The 22758-nt window shown below is 41.7% G+C and overlaps 1 protein-coding gene across 4 annotated transcripts in view; it reads right to left on the bottom strand.

Annotated features, from left to right (window-relative positions):
* Positions 1 to 1022: 1022 nt before the first annotated feature.
* LOC309695882 (regulator of G-protein signaling 6-like) overlaps positions 1023 to 22758 on the bottom strand; it is a 48685-nt gene continuing 26949 nt past the window's right edge. The window contains exons 3-17 of one of the 4 annotated variants that reach the window (XM_082516858.1): positions 19931 to 20030; positions 17737 to 17787; positions 17544 to 17650; positions 16141 to 16192; positions 15566 to 15630; positions 14331 to 14407; positions 13704 to 13785; positions 13248 to 13322; positions 7951 to 8052; positions 7649 to 7821; positions 7210 to 7335; positions 6798 to 6984; positions 6146 to 6235; positions 3485 to 3544; positions 1023 to 3179 (exon numbers count right to left, since the gene is read on the bottom strand). In XM_082516858.1, coding sequence (XP_082372984.1) covers positions 3129 to 3179; positions 3485 to 3544; positions 6146 to 6235; positions 6798 to 6984; positions 7210 to 7335; positions 7649 to 7821; positions 7951 to 8052; positions 13248 to 13322; positions 13704 to 13785; positions 14331 to 14407; positions 15566 to 15630; positions 16141 to 16192; positions 17544 to 17650; positions 17737 to 17787; positions 19931 to 20030 — 1398 coding nt within the window. In that variant the 3' untranslated portion in view covers positions 1023 to 3128. The other 3 variants (XM_082516859.1, XM_082516860.1, XM_082516857.1) reach the window with 3 other exon arrangements.

Raw genomic sequence — 22758 nt, 5'->3', positions numbered from 1 at the left:
CTGTCTGAAAACTACTTGTAGGTGAACTCTGATAAAAAAGAAAAAAGAAACCCTATTTATTCCCCGAGAGAACCAAATAACTGAAATCAAGCAATACCTTGGTCTATTGCCCTCTTCTGTCGAACCAAACCTCAGAAACCTTGGCATCATTTGTGGATTAATCAGAAACTGTTTTTTTTCCCACATGAGAAATGTTTCTAAGCTTTGAACTCTGGTGTCAAAAGCGGATTTAGAGATGATTATTCATTCCTCTTTTTGTCTTGTCTTGATTATAGTAGCAGCCTTTTTTATGTGTTTGAATAAGAAGGATCTTGACCGTCTCCAGTTGGTACAGAATGCTGCTGCTACACGAAAGAAACAGCACTCCAGTTTTAATCTCTTTACGTTGGCTACCGGTATATCTTAGAATTCATTATAAAATTGTAGCCCTGTGTGACCTTCTAGAACCTACACGTCTGAGATCTTCCAGTCAACAGCTGTTAATGGCCCCATGAACTAATTTTAGGACCAGAGGGGATAAATAAAGTTTATTATTATTTTTATTATTACACAACACCACTTAAACTAACTGTTATGCTTAAAAAATGCCAATGCAGTGTCTCTTTAAAAGCCTGTTTCAGATTCCTTTAGCTAGTAATTCAATTCAGTGATGTCAAGATGATGAATCGATGTTATAATATTAGGTCCATATTTCCATTTTGGACCTAATGGTTTGTTTTTTTTCTTCATGATTTTGTTTCCTTACACCCCTACAGTGCAATGGGGAGTGCGTATAAAAACAACCCTAAACAGTTAATGTAACACTTTTGTTACACCTTTTAAAATCTGCACTTCAACCTCATCTTGACTGTTTGACTTAAAAATCCACGCTGGTGTATATAAAGGCAAAACTACAACAAACGTATGGCTCGTTTTGACTCCACATATCTACGGCATGAAAACTGCTTCTCTAAATCTCTGCCAGAATCTTTTATGCTTTATGGCTCAAGGCAGTAAAAACACCCAGACAGCAGCACAAAGCAGACAGGTCCATAGTATTTATTATTTGGTACCCATGAATAGACAGCAGGTGCTTGAGTGTTTCAGAGTGCCAGTAGTTATCTTGCTGATTGCGAAACTAAAAGCACAAAATGCCCTGAATATGTTACATGCATAGTAATGTGCCCATATCATAATAAAGTGTGCTTTTGGTTAATGAAATTTAGCCAATTTACATTTACAATGCACTCGATACATAGTGTCATTGTGTCTTGTGCTGAGGATAACATTTGGTACATCGACTCGAGTTAAGCATATCTCTCTACCTTATACTCAACGAGGTTACTGGTTTATGTTAACAATAATTACTAATATGACCTGTACAGTGCATTGCAACGACTCTAATACAAAAGAATAGATGATTGACTCATTCAGCAGCGTAGTTTATCTCTATAGCAGTCACTGGCCTCATGGGGGAGCTGTGAGACCATAATCTCCTCAGTCCAAGCACTTTCTGTATGTAGAAGGAGTCTGAAGCCACAGTGGAGCAGAGAGGCCTTTTATCTTCGGTGTGCGTCGTCTATCGAGGGTCAAATATTGTTCCCAGTTGCAGTTCGGGGCTTAGATGTTGATTCGCTGAGGAGTGTTGCTCCGGTGCAGGGCTGGTCCCTGTCTGTGTGCCCTCTTTGGAGAATCCAACCATCCTTCCCTAAATTAGCACTCCATAATAGTCCAGCATGCAAATATTTCTTTTTTTCCCCCCATAGTCATTAAAACACGACAGATAATTCGTGGAGACAACAAAAAAAATGTTTGTTTTTTAAATGATCAGGTAACATTTTGTGATTAAAAAATATTCATGCAGTTTAAAAAAAGCAATAAGTGATCCTATATTGAGTAGCAGGCCTTGTAACGTCTCCAAGACGGGAGATCAACTTGTTCTGATATCATGATATGAAGACAGCACAGTTCAGTCTTTTAACACTCTGGTTTCTGGTCCTGTGGTTCAGCCACCACTAGATGGACCCATGGCACTGGATACTTTAAATACTACAGCAGAAGCCTAAAAAAAAACCGGAGATGCTATTTGGCCTGTGACTGTGTACGTATGGCTGTGACTAAACGGCGCTGCACACCACAACTGTTTGCACAGCCACGTTTTTGAACCTCTCAAAGCAAATGAATAATTTGCCAGCCAGAAGAAATTAATCATCGCCACGCGTCTCATTACAGAGCAGTGTTGTAGAAATGAAACATTAATTCTCAACACAGACGTTTGGATGAAGCACGCCACGGTGCAGTGTGAATGCTACATTAAGCCCTTATGTCAAATTTTGGAATGTAATGAAGCATGAAAAGTTATACCTCTAAAAATTTGTAGATGCCTCTCAGCGTGGAGAATACAGGCTTTGTACTGCGTCTTTTCACAGTGCTAAAGCTGTGCTCGCTGTTTAACTGACACGTGCTTCGCTTAGGACACAAATATAATAGAAAGATATAAAAAGAGGTTGGATATTTCTAAAAACAAAACAATCAAAAAAAACTGGACAGGCTTTATTTATTGCTGGCTGCTTTGTGAGTACAGAGGCAAATGTAAAACAGATTTGTGTCTGTGCTGATGTGCCTCTTAGACTTTGTATTTATGTCCAAGTTAGGATTGGCTGCAGCTATTTTTGGATCCCGAAATCATAAGACGATAGTCATCACTGCAAACGTTGTGGCGAGTTACACGCAGTCCTATCAAAGAATATTTAGCAGATGTTCTTTTCGTTTCTAATAACGCTTAATATAAAACAACCTGAAAACAATAAACTGATCAGCTTCATCGAGACTCACAACCAGTTTGCCGCCTAAGTGATGAAGAGCCCTGCACTGCATTTGCTTGTACTGTACGCTGCATGCCGTGCTGTGTGTTGGCTGAGGTTCCCCTTGTCGACATTGTCTCATCATCAGTGTTTCAATTTGGGGTGTTCACCCCAGCAAGCCCAGTGCTGCAATACCAATATGGCAGCAGTCCTCGGAGCAGTGTCTGAGAGCCTCCACAGCAGCCCTGTCCAGCCCAGCTCCACTGTCTGTGCCCGTGCCCCGGCCCCTGTGCGGCAGCCACCCACCCGACAGGGTCTGGCTGTGCCCCTGCAGCACAGGCTGTGTCAGGATGACTGCATCAGGCCTGTCAGGCGTTTTCCCGTCAATGACTTGCCCTGGAAAGTAGATTAAAACGAAAACTCGTTACCAGTCTGAGGTTCCGACAGCAAAAGTAACACAAAGAATCTCTACCAGCAATGTGGTTTGATCAAAAAGTGTTAGGTTGTGACCATTCAAAGTGACTAGGGTGTTAACTTATTGACACACACACACACACACACACACACACACACGTCCTATTAAAGGTCTAAAAAAAATTCACAACAGAGTGTAACATGGTTATAACTGCAAACAAGCCACTGATAGTGAGCCAGCCAGTGTGGTTTGTGATATGAACAGCCCCCAGCTCCACATGACTTACCACACTGCGGGTGAACTTCTCCAAGGAGGTGCGGCGGCCCTGTTCAGTGTCTGCTGGCTGCTGTTTTGGAGGGGGGGAAGCAGGGTGAGTGTTTGGGTCAGGTATGGGTGTTGACGAGGGAGTTGGGAGTGATGTTGTTAGTGAGGGGAAAAAAGGGGGGCCAAGCATTGCAAAATAAAATAAAAAATAAAAAATGAGGGCCAACGGAGAGTGCAAGGGGTTGCATTTATTATTTTTAGGGAATGAAGTGGAATCAGTGACAGGCCAGCACAAGGAGCAGTGTCCAAAGGGGGAAAGGGCAGAAAGGCTAGCATGAACAGAGAAGCTGTGATTTGCTGAAAAGCTCTGCATTACAGTTAAACAGCTAAATGAGTGCTGCTACATGAGATTTAAAGGTTACACTGAAGGAGACAGACAAAAGTAGCATAGAATTTTTATATAACACGGTAATACTTGTGCTCTGTAAGTTTCTTTTTCAGGCTGGCTGTTGTTCCTCTTTTACACAGCGGTTTGTCTGTGTTTGGCATATGATCTCATGTTTTTTTCAAGACTGTTCCGTTGACATTTTAAATAATTTAGCAGTTTCCTTGCACCTGCATTTTGGGCACAGTGGTTGTGCCTTTTTGGGGCTCTGCTTGTAGCCTTACGGTGCTTTGAAGACCTTATTAAGAGCTGTGAAATGCTGCTACGTGACATTAAATGACCCACTTTATTTCAATGTGATCCAAATACTTCAGTAAGTCCCAAACCTTGAGTTGCTTGTTTGAATATGTTTGTTTCCCATGCATATATTCTTCTTCTTCTTCTTCTTTTTTTAAAACAGTCTGAATCTTTTGCAATTTTTTTGTTACTGCAAAACAATAAAAAAAAGAAAATGCATATTTCCTTTTGTTTTTCTCCTAGTGCTTTTGGAAGGGAGCTGCATACTGGACTAGTATACGTGTGCATGTGCTAGCAAGATAGCAGAAAGGACAGCATTTACATTGAGGAAGTATTTAAATTTTTTGGTCATTTTATGGGTGAAAAGGACAAGAAGAACATCATAATGTAAATTCTGCCTGATTATAAGTTTTTCAGAGGTTTTGTGTGGAAGCATAAAAGAACCCTATCAAGTAACATTTTTAATAGAAACTACAGTAACAAAACATCACGTTTAAAAGTGCAATATCACCCAACACTACTGACTAGTGGTGGAAGAAGATCATTACATCCAACAATACCACAAAGACTTCGTTACCTAAAGTCATGTGAAAAAACGAAAGTACACCCTCAATTCTAAAGTTTTACATATGAGGGCATAATAAAAATTATCAGCTGGTCCTTGACAGGTTGTAAAATGATTAAATATACACCAGACGAACAGTTACACATGAAATATTACACTGTGTCATTATTTCATTTACAAAAATGAACATTTGTCTCCAGAATACTCTGATATACGAAGGAGTTTATGGTCGACTCGAAGTCTTGTTGCTGCAGAACAAGCTTACATCATCCCTCCACCACCGTGCCTGACAGTTGGTATGAGCTGTTTGTGCTGATGTGGTGTGTTTGGCTTGGCCAAGCACGGTGCTGAGCGTTAGGGGCATAAATCTCCACTTCTGCCTTTTCTGTAAAAAGGAAATTGTTCCGGACGTTTTGCAATTTGTTCAGATGCAACTTTGCAAACTTATGCCACGCTGCCATGATCTTTTTAAAGAGAATAGGCTTTCTCCTGGCAAATCTTTGAAACAAGCCGTACTTGTTCAGTCTCATTCTGATTGTATGCCATGAACCTGAACATTTAGATGTGAGCATGTTTTTTGTTTCTTTGTTTTTTGAGATTTCTCAGAGCATTGCAAATGTGAATCTACTCCTGGGAAGATTCCCAGCTGTCACGAATGCTTTCATCGTGTGAATAATCTTCCTCGCTGTATTATGATGAAGGAAATGACCTTACAGCCCTTCCCAGATTGATGAATTGTTTCTCTAAGGTCGCTGTTCATGCCTTTCTTCCTTGGCATTGCGTTAATACATTCTTTAACATCCCAGACCTGGAAACTGACAAAACACTTGCAGATTGGTGAGTTAGTCGAGTATATTTGATTGGCAGGACCTGGCTGCTACTTACCCTCTAAATTCCGATGGAAGCAGAAAGCGTTCGCTTAGTTTTTCACTCACTGCTTCAACATTTTGGCTTAATTTTGTTAAAAAAATAATGGCACAGTGTAATATTTCATGTGTTGTTAATTATCTGAAGTTGTATCGTCTAATTCTAAAACCTGGTAAAGGCCAGATGACATTTTTATTATATTTCAAACCTTGACAGTGTAGTGTATCAATATACAGATATAATACCAATAAGGACCAATGATTTGTAGTTAGCACTAATGTTGCATAACATGACATTGTATCATTATTTAAAGATGATTGTGTGTTTTTATTAATATAAAATGAAGCAGAAAACCTGAAATGTAAACGTAGTAATTTACATTCCATTTACCTTGCAGCATATAGTATAGATAAAATATCTACTTTTTGATTGATATACATAAAGTGATTATAAACCTGGCATGTTTATTAAATGATAGAATAAAATCAAACCAATATGAGGAACGCAAAAAGAGTGATTGCATCATGTTAAATGTGGAGCCGAAATCATGGTCAGCGAGTGCAGCTCACCTTCTTTCTGGCCAACAGGAGGTCTTGGTAGATGTTGGATCGCAAAAAGCGTGCATAGCTGTCACTTTTCATTAACTTGAATATGTGCTCCTGCAAGATAAAGAAGGCCACATAAGCGCGCGTTGGTCTGTGAGTGATAAAGGAGAAAGTGTGGTAAAGAAAATAAAATAAAATAAAGAGAGGCCTGATTATGGTAATGCAATCCATGCAAGAGGTGATGCAAACCGAGAGTACTGACATGAGCAACAAAGTCCTGCAAGACAGAGCTGAGTAATGTCCTGCCAGTGAGAGGCGTTGCACGTCACACATCACCGACGCACTTTGAATGCAGAGGAATCTACTGTGAACCGACTCAACCACCTATTCATGGAATTAGTCGGCTCATTAGCTCCCCACACAAACACACTCTGTCATTCCTCCCTTCTCCTCTTTCTTTTTATTCATCCTTGCCCTCATTCATTCCGTTGTGTAACATGAGTATGGAGAGTTTAGCCAATTAGAGGGAAAGCAAACGAGTTTGTGCGTTGTCACTGGGGATGCAGTGTAAAGTAAATTTGAGGTGAACTCAAAATAGATCTGGGCGAAGAAGAGCGCCAAGATAAATCAAAAGTGAGCACGTAAAGCCACGTGAGTCCATCTGTCCCCCCCCCACCTGAGCGTCCTCGTAGCTGTATCGTCCGGGGTCTTTGAGGTTCTGGCTGGTGCGCTCGTAGCTGTGAGAGTCCAAGTTGATGGAGCTTGGAGCTCCTTCAGCCAGAAACTCCTGCCAGATCTCCTGCGCCCTGGAGGGAACTTCATGGAGTGGCCGTCGCTTAAAATCCTGCACTGCTAACCAGAACCTACAACAGCGCCATACACAGTCAATAACAACTTCCAGAAAATGTGTTTACAGTGTCAATTTTACATTTTTTATGACTTATCACTCTTATCACACATGCCTTGTTTTCTTTAGCCACTAAAAAGCATAGCTCTGCATTTTATAGCAGCAGCATCATGCTACTGCAACATACCAGACTGCAAAAAAACATAAACCTTTACAGAAGTCAAATAATAGAGATTCTTACCGCAGGTTTTCTGAGCTGAATTCTGATTCCAGGAACTTTAGGAACTGGTCTCGACCTGCTGGGTCCTTTAGCGCCTCCTCCAGGGAGAAGCCCCATTTCTTCACACGCTGCTGGGTGGGTTCGCGACTGCTCACATTGAAACACATCCGAAAAAAACAGAATAAGATGGGATAGAATAGAATAGAAGGTCTGGTCACTTGGCCTACAGAGAGTCACGACCAGCAAGTCAGGACAGAGTGAACCTTTGGGAATGCCAGTGTTAGTGTTCATGTGAGATGAGATCCAAACAGACAGATCCCAGCTAATTCAGGATAGCAACAGTTCATTAGCACTGAGACCTCTACACTCCACCTGACCTTAGTGTGGGTTTAAAGCATCATTAGTTCCTGGCACACTCTCAGGTCACATCCCAACATGCTTTCCCCGTTTCAAGCCTCACCTTGCCTCCAAGTCCCAGAAGGTAGTGTCGTCACTGATCCATGGGTTCGAAGGCTCTACGGCTGACACAAAGGGGTCATATTCCATGAACTGCTCGGTGTAGGTCATGAGACTGTCGGCCACTTTGGAAACTTTCATACAGTGTCTCTCCAGCTGGATGTTCAAGAAGGTAATCTGTGGGAGAGGGAGGAGGAGTAATGAGGAGGTTAAATAAGGGAACGGCTCATCGGTCTACGTCCCCAACCGCGGCTATGTTATGATGGATGAGTGAGGCAGGCTGACGGTAACAACGCCCTGGCTCACCTCCTTCTGAACATCGTCTTTGGTGGTCTTCCTGGTCGGCTGGGAGCCGATGTGGACAGGACTCGGTTGGCTCTGGCCATCATCTGGTACTCCATAGACCGACTAGAGCGGGCGAGTGGAGACACACGTGGGACACGGTTTCAATTTGTTACCGCTGCCATGTTGTTAACCCCATTTTGATGTATGTCTGGTGATTGTTTTGGGAGCAGGACTCAGTATTGTGTCAGGGAATAAGGGATCTAAAGTGTCGAAGAGGACATTTTCACAGCTGCACACAAAGACCACTTAGTAAGCTTTGAAACAAAACCGAAAAGGAAATATTTTTAGATTAATTTTAATAGAAATAATAAAAATGCCATTAATTTTTTATTAGAAGTTTTTTTATTAGGAGACCGATGCTGATAACGATATGTGTTGAATTAAAAATCTGATCAGCCGATAGGTTTTTGTTTGTTTTTTTGAACACACAAAAGATGATACTCCAAGCAACTGATTCACATGTTTATAATATTCCAAACAAGCAAAATATATATATATATATTAGGGGTGCAACGATACTCGTATCGATATTGAACCGTTCGATACAGTGCTTTCGGTTCGGTACGCATATGTATCGAACAATACAAAATTTGTAATTTATTTTATCACCTTTCCTTCTGACGATGCTGTCTGTGTTGAGCGCTCAGTGAATCTGCGTTCGACTACTCCGCCTAGGCTGCACTGTCGAGCGCAGATCCACTGAGCGTTCAACACAGACAGCATAGTCAGAAGGAAGAGCGCAGGGCAAGCTAGCGAGACAGAAGTTAAGCTCTCCTTGCAACATGGCAAATTAAACCTCCCCCACCCTCATTCAGATCTGGCGTTTGGAATTATTTTGGTTTTCATGTGATGTAGCGAGAGGGGTCACCCGTCACTATGGCAACATAAACAAAACATAACTGTACAAACAGAACCCCGAACAGCCCTGACCCGCTACATTATGCTGCTGAGAATATAGCCCAGGAGAAGCGTATAGTATTGCTTTTATTTTGGAAAGAGCCATTTCTCTGTAATAAACTCTCTTTTCCAAAGATGAGTGATTCCTCAATCAGATACATGACCCTGAAGGTAAGCGTGTCATGGACTAAAGTAAAACAGTATGTTGGATGTGCCACGCAATGCTCAATTACATGGGTGGGAACTAGTGTGTTAGCCAGTTAGCTCATTAACGGAGATTTGCCGTGTTGTGGCGTTAACGTCATTTCAACGACATTAACGCTGACAGCACTAGTGGGAACACAAGAATATGACTGCACATTTACTCCGACATCATCCTAGTGCAAAGACAAGTGGAAGCAGACAAAAACAACAAGCATGCATGCTACAAACTTTACCCGAGTCATTTAGACAGCCGTTAGCACAGGATTCTCAAACAAGGAGGAGACGGAGGTGTCGTTTGGTCTTGCTTCCCGTGAGCTAGCCAGGGAGCACAGCTGTTTATTGACATCTACAGAAGAACACTGCCGCTAGCTAACTGTTCAGCACAGCAACCGCACAGCAGCAACAACAACAACAACAACAACACACAGGGCGCCCTCTGACCCCGGAAGGACACACCGTCCAGCGAGAGGGGTCACCCGTCACTATGGCAACATAAACAAAACATAACTGTACAAACAGAACCCCGAACAGCCCTGACCCGCTACAATATGCTGCTGAGAATATAGCCCAGGAGAAGCGTATAGTATAGCTTTTATTTTGGAAAGAGCCATTTCTCTGTAATAAACTCTCTTTTCCAAAGATGAGTGATTCCTGAATCAGATACATGACCCTGAAGGTAAGCGTGTCATGGACTAAAGTAAAACAGTATGTTGGATGTGCCACGCAATGCTCAATTACATGGGTGGGAACTAGTGTGTTAGCCAGTTAGCTCATTAACGGAGATTTGCCGTGTTGTGGCGTTAACGTCATTTCAACGACATTAACGCTGACAGCACTAGTGGGAACACAAGAATATGACTGCACATTTACTCTGACATCATCCTAGTGCAAAGACAAGTGGAAGCAGACAAAAACAACAAGCATGCATGCTACAAACTTTACCCGAGTCATTTAGACAGCCGTTAGCACATGATTCTCAAACAAGGAGGAGACAGAGGTGTCGTTTGGTCTTGCTTCCCGTGAGCTAGCCAGGGAGCACAGCTGTTTATTGACATCTACAGAAGAACACTGCCGCTAGCTAACTGTTCAGCACAGCAACCGCACAGCAGCCGCAACAACAACAACAACAACAACACACAGGGCGCCCTCTGACCCCGGAAGGACACATCGTCCAGCGAGAGGGGTCACCCGTCACTATGGCAACATAAACAAAACATAACTGTACAAACAGAACCCCGAACAGCCCTGACCCGCTACAATATGCTGCTGAGAATATAGCCCAGGAGAAGCGTATAGTATAGCTTTTATTTTGGAAAGAGCCATTTCTCTGTAATAAACTCTCTTTTCCAAAGATGAGTGATTCCTGAATCAGATACATGACCCTGAAGGTAAGCGTGTCATGGACTAAAGTAAAACAGTATGTTGGATGTGCCACGCAATGCTCAATTACATGGGTGGGAACTAGTGTGTTAGCCAGTTAGCTCATTAACGGAGATTTGCCGTGTTGTGGCGTTAACGTCATTTCAACGACATTAACGCTGACAGCACTAGTGGGAACACAAGAATATGACTGCACATTTACTCCGACATCATCCTAGTGCAAAGACAAGTGGAAGCAGACAAAAACAACAAGCATGCATGCTACAAACTTTACCCGAGTCATTTAGACAGCCGTTAGCACAGGATTCTCAAACAAGGAGGAGACGGAGGTGTCGTTTGGTCTTGCTTCCCGTGAGCTAGCCAGGGAGCACAGCTGTTTATTGACATCTACAGAAGAACACTGCCGCTAGCTAACTGTTCAGCACAGCAACCGCACAGCAGCAGCAACAACAACAACAACACACAGGGCGCCCTCTGACCCCGGAAGGACACACCGTCCAGCGAGAGGGGTCACCCGTCACTATGGCAACATAAACAAAACATAACTGTACAAACAGAACCCCGAACAGCCCTGACCCGCTACAATATGCTGCTGAGAATATAGCCCAGGAGAAGCGTATAGTATAGCTTTTATTTTGGAAAGAGACATTTCTCTGTAATAAACTCTCTTTTCCAAAGATGAGTGATTCCTCAATCAGATACAGGGCTCGCAAAATTGCTAGCCCGACATCCCGGAGCTAGCGATTTTTCCAGTCGGGCTACCAAAATCTATCTCTTCCCTGCCCGTGGGGCTATTGTAGGAAGGAAAAATATATGTCAATGCTTTTGCATTCTTTCAGAAATGTAGCTGGGTAATTATATCATTGGCATCGGCGAGCCACTGTCAATATGTGACATATTGAAGTCGCTTGTTTTTTGCTTTCACTTTGCAATCGCGCAAACTGTGTATAGGGAGCGACAGCACTGATCTGTGAGTGATGATAATTTGTGCACCAATTCCTCTGACATCGTCTTATTAATCGTTAGCTTACTATGCAAACATGACAAGTGAAATCTCCCGCAGCTTAAACATATGAGAGGTTGATCGCGCAGAGAATCGCTGACCGTTATGTGAGTGCGTGTGTAAAAGCAGCAGGATATATATTTTAGTTCTGCTGAGCCAAATAAGACAGGTCAGGGTGAAGAAGTGACAGCCAAAGAAAAGCTTACCACAAAACGGAAAAGTTATGAGAAATCAGACTATGAGGCAAAAAGAAAGTGCAGCTTTATGGTTTCATGGACAAAAGAATTTCTGTGGCTGCAATATGACGAGCTAAATAACCAGGGCTGCACATAAGTGGTCCGCAGGTGCGCATTCGCTGTCAAAAAAAAAAAAACGCGCAACGCCTGTTTGCATACATAAGATTTTCTGGAGGAGGACAGACTCTTAAAGTTTAGAACTCTTAAAGATGTCGAAGAAGCTCCTTTAAGCAATTACTTTGGTGTTCCTCCACCTCCAAAGAAATGTCAGAAGGAGTCCGAACCACAAAAGAAGCGCGTATTCTCGGAAAAGTGGTTGCAGGAGGTGAGCTGGCTTCAAACAAATAATGAACGCACAGAGATGTGGTGTGGAATGTGCCGTGAAAATCCCACTCTAGCGGACAAAAACAGTGCTTTTTATATGGACGCAAACGCGCGTTGCAACTTCTTATCTGGTGCGTCTTTTATTTTGACAGCGAATGCGCACATGCGGACCACTTATGTGCACCCGTGTAAATAACATAATGTTCTGCCTGGTGTGTTGTTGGTTTTCTCTCGATTTCTGAGTCGACAAGCGCCTTTGTTACTGGGACCAGTCATTTTAAGAAAGGCCCCCATTAGAAGCCATGAGAAATGCAAGAAATGCATTATTGCTCAGTCTGCAATATCTTTCCCAGAACAAACACCAATTGCAAATAACATACTAAAAATAAACCTGAAAAATCTGTTTAGAACAGCTACTATGTTGCAAAGAGTGAACTACCATGGCAAAATTTAGCAGTCTTTGCAAACTTCAAAAAGCAAACGGCCTCGATCTTGGTTCCACTTGTTTCTTACCCGTGACTTCAGTGGAAATGTCAGATTCAGGATCTGACACAGACTAATTCATGTCCTACACAGTTCTTACAAGTTCATAGAAATTTCTGTTCAATTAGAACCAAGTATTTGAGTTGATGATTGTAATTTTTATACAATGTTGTAATTTGTTTTTCAACAATTTTTTGATTAATGTTTTGTTTCCTTTACAATATTATACTTTAATGTATAATATTGTAAAGGAAACAAAACATCAATCAAAAAATTGCTCTCTTTTTTATTCGGGCTACTTCCATTTATTTTGGGCTACCAAAAACTGAAGAGTCCCTGCCCGAAGGGCTACCAGGGATTTTGAAATTTTGCGAGCCCTGAGATATATTTATTTTTTTAATTACTTTTGTTTCAGCAACATTAAATTTAAAAACTGTACTTTTGAGTTAAAATATATATTTATAATTTTAATAAATGACAAATTAAAAAGGCATGAACATTTTTTTGTATCGAAAAAATATCGAACCGTGACACCAAAGTATCAAACCGAACCGTGAATCTTGTGTATCGTTGCACCCCTAATACATATATATATATATATATATATATATATATATATATATATATATATATATATATATATATATATATATGACTAAGCAGCAGAGTTAATAAAAAACCTTACATTTAAAAATGAACGTGGTTGGTGGCAGCTTGTCTCTTCCTCTCACCTTTTTTACCCTGTGTGGGTTCTTCTCTCTCCGGCACTTGCGGATGTCCATCTCTGTGGTGTTGACACAGCCTGGCTGTGGGAGGCAGCAGCAGACAAAGCATGTTTCTGGGTCAGATAAGACTGTTTCTCCAGCATGTATTGTCTACACTTGTGCTGCTCACACAATACGGTGCTGGTGCTCTATTGAGCAACACCACACTCACAAAAGACTCTTATGCAAATTGACTGGCACCAAATCTGATTGTGCTACCAACAACACAACATGGCTATCTGCTGGACAGTATGTGGAGCTAAATCTGCTCTTTTCAGTGTTTAAATGCTAAAACTGTCTACCTACAAAACATCCCTTCTTTTCTGTTCTTTTGTTGAGTTCATTTCCATTTTTTAGTTGAACCATGTGACTCTCTTTTTCCTTTCTGCACTTTTTCTTTTCCTTATTTTGGCTGTTACTCACCACTGGCCGATGAACGTCCCAAAATGCCCTCTCCTGGCTGTCAAGGATCTTCCTCTCCGCCTTGTCCTTCTTCCTGTCAATCCTGAGAGCAGAGGATACAGGTCTTTAAAATAAAACGCTCACGGCTCTGAAATATTAACCCTCTAAGGTCCATACTTGCTCTCTGCTGCCGGCATACGTTAAAAACACAGACAGGCCAGACAAAAGAGCAAAGAAACTCAGGAGTGTAGGTCTTAACCTGTCTGCTCAGTTCACCAAGAGAGGCCTGGTGGGACCTAGCTCTTACATAACTGACATTTACCAGCTGGCATTTGCTTGTTGTCGTTACTCTCCAGACATAAGAAGACTTTTTTTTATATCCTCACGTTTACAGCCACAGAGCAGCAACAACTAAATGATGCCAAGACTTTGATTTTCTATTTTAAAAGACAAGAAAGGACAGCTACTGTATGCCATTAACTGCAGGACTATCGCTGCACTTGCACATTTCAGCCACCAGGTGTCAGGCTTACAAAGAACACAAACACTGTGCAGGCAGCCAAAGCTCAGCATTCTCTAAACCTGATTGTATCAACATCTATCCTGTCACATTAGTGCTGAAGTTAGAAAATTAACTGATATACTCACTTGACTTGAGCCTCAGCTTGCATGAAGATAAATTCCCACTTCCTGGCGAAAGCCCTCTGCAGCCTGGCGAGGTTCTCCTGGAGGAGCCAATCAGACACGGTGTAAGAGGAAGACTTAAGGAGTTTATCTTCAAGGGCTTGACTTTGATTTCAAGGCCCTTGGATTTTTCACTCTGATGCCTTCACTTTTATGACAAGATGCCGATACCACATGTAGTGTGAGTTTCACACAGGTATATTGTTTCAGTATACATCATTGATTTCATCTCCAGTAAACTGCAATGATTAAACGCATTCCCCACAGGGATAACTGTGGGAAAGTTAGATGCGCTTTATAATTAGGCACAGTAGATGCTTTCTCAAGACCTGACATACACGGGAATTAACTTGCATCAATAATTTTTAACATTTTATGAAACAAATTTAAGTTGCTTGGTTCTAAAACATAACATTAGAGTTAAGGGTTTACAGTCCTAACCAATCAAGGTATCCTGTGGTAATAAGAGAGGTGATAATGTGCTTTTTGTGGATTGTTTATCTCTCAGGTTTATTTATTACTATAACAATGATCATAAACAGTATTTACCTGTAGAAATTGCATTTTTTGGTGCCTGTGAGTGAACATTGGGTTCCAAAAAGCTATTCAAGCATTAATACAGTATGTGAGCTTGTTACAAAATCAGAGGGGAAAAAAAACTACAGAAGCAGGCATGTTATCAGTGAAAGCAATGAGGCCTGAAGGCATAAAGTGACCTGAATAGGAGTGAAAGGAAGTCCACTGGACAATAGTTGCAGAGTCATTTAGAATATTAAAGTGTAGCGGATTGCTATTGTGTAACAACGAGATCAGCACTGCAGCAATGCCCCTCCTGAGACTGTATCGATCTGCTGATGCAGGTATACCTAAAGATATTTTTATTTACATTTGGGGGCCGGTAAATGACTGCATTGTATTCCTCAAAGTGGTGTTCCTGGAAAAGAAATCTACCTTTCAGAATTTGATGTTGTTGTTCTTCTTTTTTGTTGTTTGTTTGTTTTCCTTTTCTTATCCTCTTGTAAATACATTTTGTTATTTTAAAAGCCCAGAAGAGACTGCTTCAGCACGTTTTTGGTTTTTCAACAAAGTGAAGGAAAACAGGAAATCGAGAGCATCATCATACTATGGTTCATGCACTATGATGGAATTGAATTAGGAGCTTTCTGGCGATCGCTAAACCAAAACGACAGTTTACTTACAGCCTCGTAGTCAGCGAGCTCAAGCCTGGCTTTATTCTGCATCGTGCGCTTGCACAGGTAAATGGCTGCAGGGTGACAAAGACAAAGAGTGAAACATAGAGAGGGGAATAAGCACTGTCATAACTACAATAAAACAACAACAAAAAGAATACTTGCAATGCATGGTGGGATTTCTTTGTTTGCTTTTTTTTTTTTAAACCAAGGCCGCAGCTGTGTGAACTAATGCACATCCTGCCAGAGCAGCCAGGCAGGCCATGTGTTCTCTTTTGAAATACCAAACCTCGAGTAAATGCCATGCAGATAGCCAGAGATGCTGTCAAAGCAGTGACTGTCCCTTTATTTTGTTAAGCTAATTGTATCCCACAGGATTCTCCCTGGTGGTGTTAGGAGGGAAGGGGGTGGTGGTGGGTGCGGGGGTGGGGTTCCTCGGGGGCCAGATACATTACAGGGAATGGATCAATACTCAGTGAGTGTCAGCCACAGAGCTACAGATGTCAGTTGTGGAGAAAATGAGACAGCTGAAGGCATTAGGGAGATCTCACCGATGGAGAAACAGGGAATAGCGTGTGACTCACCATAGTCTGTGTTCTCGGGTTCCCAACAGTTTGAAGGCCAGAAGTATGGAGACTGATGAAAGCAGGAAGAATAAATAAAAAAAAGATTTTGCTTATTTACACAAATAATCAATTTTTTTTTATCATCACGTAAAAAAACAGCAAATACTTCCACCACCCCTGCCCCTTTTATGGATGAGTACTCTTTGTTTGATTGTGACCTTTGACCTCTGCGCGCTCCAGGTAATGATCTGCAATGGCAATGGTAGCTGCAGTCTCTCTATCTTAAAGTCTACTACAAGTGATATTATGCATTCAAAGTTCATTCTCAAGTCCATTATTAATGGATCATTCACATCTATCATATGCTCTTAATAACAGGGCAAAATTAGAACTTATCATGGACATTTTTCATTCGCACTATTTGTCATAAAAGCAATTAGCTCGGGAGCAAAGGCCCGGCACTGATGAGTGTGCTGGTTTGAATGTAATGAACAGAAAAGTTAACGTGCTCTCATTCAGCGGTGTCATTTGGATTCGGAGAGGAAGAAATTATGACAAATCAAAAGAAAGTCACCACTCTGTGCACAAAACTGTGAATTTGTGACAAACAGCAGAAGGCACATAATCAAATCTGGGTCTTCTCCTGGTGTAGCACATATTTAAAATTTCTTTTTTTTTGTAGACTAGCAATTCAAAATTCCCCCTGACACTATTTCTTGCAATGTAGGCTGGCCAGCGCATTTCAAATCCACTGTGGACTCTTTTCAGAGGTTCCGATGACGCGAGCCTGTTGCATCACGACAACATCAGAGGGAATATTTTTAGCCTCTGCTGAATAAGGAAGCGCGGCATTCGCTGCCCTCGCTGCACAGCCGCAATAATGGCTTTTAATCTTGAGCAATAGGTGAAGATAAATGCATCCAGCGGTAGACTGAGGAGGGACCGAGGGACGGTTGGCAACAGCAAAAAGTGCAGAGCCAGCGTGTAGCCAGCTCAGCGCTTCCCATAGGGGAGCTTGCCTGGCGTAGCCTGCTTGCTGGATTAAGATGCTAATGGCCCAGTCACAGTAATGAGTCATAGCAGAGTCTGTAGCCATCAGACAGATCTGTCAGTGTTCGTGCTGTATAAGAAGAAGAAGGAGCAAAGGAAAAAAAACAAAACAAAACCACCAGACTGACAAGCTGCATTACTGACCCATCGGTCCAGTTCTACAGGCCACCTCCTGCTCTGATGAAGCATCCAGCAGGGGTACACAGTATCGACCTTGGTGGGATGAGTAATAGGCTTAGGAGGGATTGCTCTCATTAGTATCACGCAATAAACACATCCCTCTGATAAACTGCCATCAGCTCATTATTCTATATTTAAAGGCCTTCTAACACATATCAAGGACAGTCCCAAGGTGGATTTTTTTTTCGTACCTGGAAGCGATAAAGGGTTCCGTCATCTTTAAGCGTCAGAACGTGGTCAGAGATGGGGAAGACGTATCCATGGGCAGCGATCAAACTGCCCAGATGGATGGCTTCAGCTGGTGACATGAAAGAAAGCAGACACGTGAAGCTGCCGTCGTCTTCGATTGGAAGCTCTGCTGTGCTTACATGTACTGACATTTACCTGGATCTTCTATGGAGAGGTTTTTCATCAGCCACTGAACAATGTCCGCTCCTGTTATTCACAGAAGGACACGGGTTAGAAGAGGCGTCACAATTCCAGCTCTGCAACAGTTTCAACAAAAGCCGCAATGTGGAAAACACAAATAAGCTTTGTGATTCACGTCCCTTTGAAGCTGTGGGTCAAAGCTGAATAGGTGTGTAAATATAACGTTAAGTAATCAGGATGCGGTTCGTTCTCTTTTCGCTCCTGGACGGCTCGTTTTTTGGCCCCGTCTTACACATAGCAGAGGCTGGAGAGAGAAACCGCGAGGCTGTCGGTCCTGGGGGAGCCATGTGAAGGAGTGACTCAGAAACAGCCTCGGGACGGGGAGCAACCCCCTCGTCCGTGAGGGGTGACTCACTTCATACACGGGCACACAGGAGTACAAACGTAAATGAGTACAGTTTGTGGAGACAGAGAGAAAGAAGAGAGGAGCTTTTCTGTGATAGTTACAAGGGCAGCACGGCACCACGGGCAGTTTCCTCAATGGCCAAGGTCTTATTGGCAAAGACATCATCTGCCTCTAACAGTAGTAGCTGCAATTTAAATGAGCCCAAAAGGTCGTGCTTTCTTCACTGACTGCCTCACACACAGATAAACAGCCGCTGAAAAAAACAGATCCATTTAACCTGTATTATCTTACTTAACCAAAAAGGTGACATTTCAGAGTGGCAGGCACACTTTGCTTCCACCCTGACCACAGAAACTCACTCTGACACCTGCCTTCATGTGCAAAACGCAAGAGGAGAGGGCACGAGTCTGCATTGTGTTCCTGCAAGGGATGTTTGACATTTGTGAATACTGCAATTACAAAAATATCAAATATTTTATGCAACTGTTCTTATATCTTAAATCTATGGTAGCATCTAATGCTCTTCTAAAAAAGCAAAGCCAAAGTCCGCTAAATGAGGCCCAGCATAGGTAAAGTTGGCAAATATACAAGTCTGTGCAAAGTCATCTGGGGGCAATCTTGGAAGATTAGTCGAATTTTTCCAAGTGGATAGGGAGGAGTGCTTTTGCTTGAAATGCCCCAACCCTAATCCCTAAGCCCACCTTTTCCTATGTTCTGTTTTTAGTCACTGATTGTGTTTGAGCTGAACAATCTGAAATCAGTCAACAGCAGCCAAAGTGTGCAGACACAGCTTCCAGTTAGACTGCACTAACAAGCGTTTACTTGTTTTTTTTCCCCAGTTGCTGATTTATGATTTTGTATAGATGGGGGGACAATTTAGAGGAAAAGCCAACATAAAGTGTCTTAATAAGATGCTGGTCCACCATGTGCCACCAATAACAGCTTTATCGTACCTTAGGATCGACTCTACGAGCCTCTTTCTTCAGAAAGGATGGTACGGTATTCTTCCCTCATGTTGTGTCACACTAATGGTGGTGATAGAGTACTGACTAAAAGGTTGATCCAAAAATCTCCCAACTCCCCAATATGGTGTCCCATCTGGTATCTGACAAAGTGACTCACACACCAAACCATTGTGCCTTGTGGTGGTGGACATTGTCGTCTGAGTTGGGATGGATAGTTATGTTTGATCATAGAATAAATCACTTGGGACAAGTTTGTGCTGATTAGCAATGGGGATCACACACATACACACACACATTCTCGTTTTAATATCTTAGTGAGGACATCTAATTGACATAATGCTTTCCCTAGCCGCTTACCCTAACTCTAACCATCAAAAATGAGTGCCTAACCCTGACCCTTATCCTAAACCTAACCATAACCTAATTATAACCCTGACACTAAAACCACATTTTGAGTCTCAAAAATGCCTTTAAACTCATGAGGACAGGCACCTTTGTCCTCATAAGTGACTGTTGGTCCCCACAAAGATGTCTAAACAGGTGCGTGCACACACACACACACACACACACACACACACACACACACACACACACACACACACACACACACACACACACAGTGTAGCAGAGCCAGCACTAACCTGTAAGCATCAAGGGTTTAGCTTTTCCCTATAATCAATCACCAAAAAATGCAGTGTAGCAAAACCATAATATTTCTCCACTTGCTCCATTAGTTGGGTGTCTATGTGGATACACACACACACACACACACACACACACACACACACACACACACACACACACACACACACACACACCTTTGCACACAAATACTAACCTGATACCACACTTGGGATCTTGGAGAGGAAGCTTTTGACAGTCCGTATGGCTACACCTCCTGCTTTCTCATCTTGGATTCGTGTAACAATGTCTTCAATCTGTGGGGAGGCCAGATGGAGGATTTCAATGAAATAGATTTTCTACAACAGCCAGCATTAACACAAAAAATAGAGTAACACAGTTTGAAAGAAAATATGTTGGCTGCCTTTTGTTCTATTCCCTTCTTTTGTTCTACCAACATGATCTCACACTGCTTCAATAATGTAGGTCTTGGGAGGACAGTCTGTGACCAATAGTGTTCCACTGTGTGTTTTTGTATCAAGGTATGCTTTTACTGCATTGGCAGTGTGTTTGGGCTCATTGTCATACTGCAAAATGAAGCCATTGCCAATTGGACACCAGATGGTACTGCATGGTGGAGTAGCATGCAAGTCTGATGGTATTTTTCTGCATTCATAATTCTATCAATTTTGACAAGATCTACAACATCACGGGCTGAATGCAGTCCCAAACCATGACAGAGCTTCCTGTCTGTTTTACAGATGGCTGTAGATACTCAGTGTCGTACTCTGCACATAGCGACAACCATTTGAACCAAGCATTTAAATTTGCCGCTGATATTCAGTCCAGGCGTTGTCATACCTCAGCCAAATTAGTGAAATTTTGAGTCTGGCTTCTTGGAAGCAAAGAGTAAAGAAAGGAGGCGTGCCTCCAGCACTACTATAATTATAGTACTAGAAGGGACAGTAATCAAAACCAGTCTAAAAGTGGCAGCATGAATAAGTTAAAGCTTCACTTTGCAACTTGAGGGCAACATAACAAGTAGTAGTAGTAAACACATTATTATTGTTATTATCATTATTATTATTTGACAACCAGCCAAACACAAATGCCATCTAATACCTGTTGGAAGGACTGATGCTGGAAAATGACCTGAGGTCAGTCTAATCCAAGTCCACGATCATGAATCATCACATGTGTAGATGTGTAGTTCTTACATTGACATAAACTGGCACCCTGTGACATGTTCCACTCTATAAAGCTCAGTCTTGCAAAACAGGGCAAACCTGGACCAGAGGTTTGGTAGAATTCAAGTATTTATTGAAACATATGCAGGCACGATATTTGAATGGCAATATAAGCACACTGTGATAAAACTTACAGCAGCAACAGCAGCATTATTCAGAGGTTTTGACCAGTTGAAAAAGGATGTCACAGCTATTCCTGGAGGTAGAGATAAACATCACACCTCCGACGCAGCTATACCCCCAAACACATCACATAACAGCCGCCTATAATTAGGAACGCTCGACTGCTCGACACAGCACATCATGCTGCTGCTCCACAGGGAGAACATATACAGAATCAAGCAAACATCCATTCTCAAACACACACTTAAAGAAACTGAAATTTACACTAAACTGTTCTTTTTTTATTTAAAAAAAAAAGGTCAATTATAGTCACAGAGTCCATAATTTATAGGAACAGTCAGGTCATGTATTGAGCAGTGAGTGCTGTGGTGCCTGGTGGAGTCTCACTAGAGTCCAAAAGAAGCTGATTTTGCACACTTAACTGGTTCATGAGCAACCAGCCAAATGTAGGTTGTTTAGATGGCTATTAAATTCTTTATGGCTCTCTTAGCTTCTGTCTAGTAAGTAAACACACTGAAATGCTCACAGACATAATCATGCACACAGCTACTGTAAGAAAAAAGCTGATGAGGTGAATTCTGAGTGTCCAACTCGTAGGCATGATAACATTTTAGCAAAATTATTATGAATGCAGTTTATAAGATTAGGCTATATTTTGTCTCTTGTGCTAGCAAATGTCAACATGCTATAAATAATTTAATCATAAAAATGCACCTAATTGTAGGGAAACACTAGTGTTGTGTCTACACATGACAGACAACTTTGCAAAGAGTTGGTTTGAATTGTATGTCAAACATGCCAACAAAATGCCAAAGATAACACAATTTGACAGGCGTAATGAGCGTTTTTGCAGCACTAAAGTGATTTCCAATAACTTGGCATATCTCAATATGGCATGCAGTGAAACTAGACATGTGGAGGACAAAGGAAAATGTGGTAGCCCTAAAAAACAATCTATAGCAGATGAACACTATCTGAAAGTCATGCCCTTTAAAAATAAGAAAAAGAAATCCAGCAAATACCTAAAAAAGGACCTGAGAGATACATCTGACCCATAAGTTAATCCATCTACTGTTCACTGAAGCGTTATCGGAAACGGTCTCAGTGGAAGAGTGCCTGTCAAGAAGGCTTTCTTAAGGAAGAGAAACGGGGAGAAAGGGCTTTTACGCCAAATTACACAAGAATTAGACTGAAATTTGAAAAGTTTGGTTCAACTTGTCATTATTATGTACGGAGGAGGTCAGGGAGAGAGGTGAAACAGTCCAGATGCAAACAGCACTGATGCAGTGTATGATCAACATCGACAAGAGAACAGAACAAAAGGCAGCAAACATCCAAAGAAGAGTTTTGAATGTCCTTCAAGAAGCCTGGAGAACTGTTCCCGAAGACAAATTTCAAGAAACTACAAAAAAGCTTTTTAAGAGAGTTCAGGATGTGAGAAAAATAAAGGTGGTCACACCAAATATTGACTCTGAAGCTCTTTAGAACGATACAAACTTTGTGTTTATCTTATATGCTGTATTTCCTTTTCTATTTGCAAATGTATCAAAACATTATTGAGCCTTTTGCAGTTTTCTAGCAAAATACAAAGAAATGAGGGGTGCCACGAGACTTTTGCACAATTTATATTTGCAAAGTGATTAAATCTTTAATGGGATAACCAGATAGTAGATTT

The sequence above is a fragment of the Aulonocara stuartgranti genome (genome assembly GCF_965226115.1).
Source record: "Aulonocara stuartgranti genome assembly, chromosome: 19".
Taxonomy (NCBI): Eukaryota; Metazoa; Chordata; class Actinopteri; order Cichliformes; family Cichlidae; genus Aulonocara; species Aulonocara stuartgranti.
This window is presented reverse-complemented; position numbering and strand designations above follow the sequence as displayed.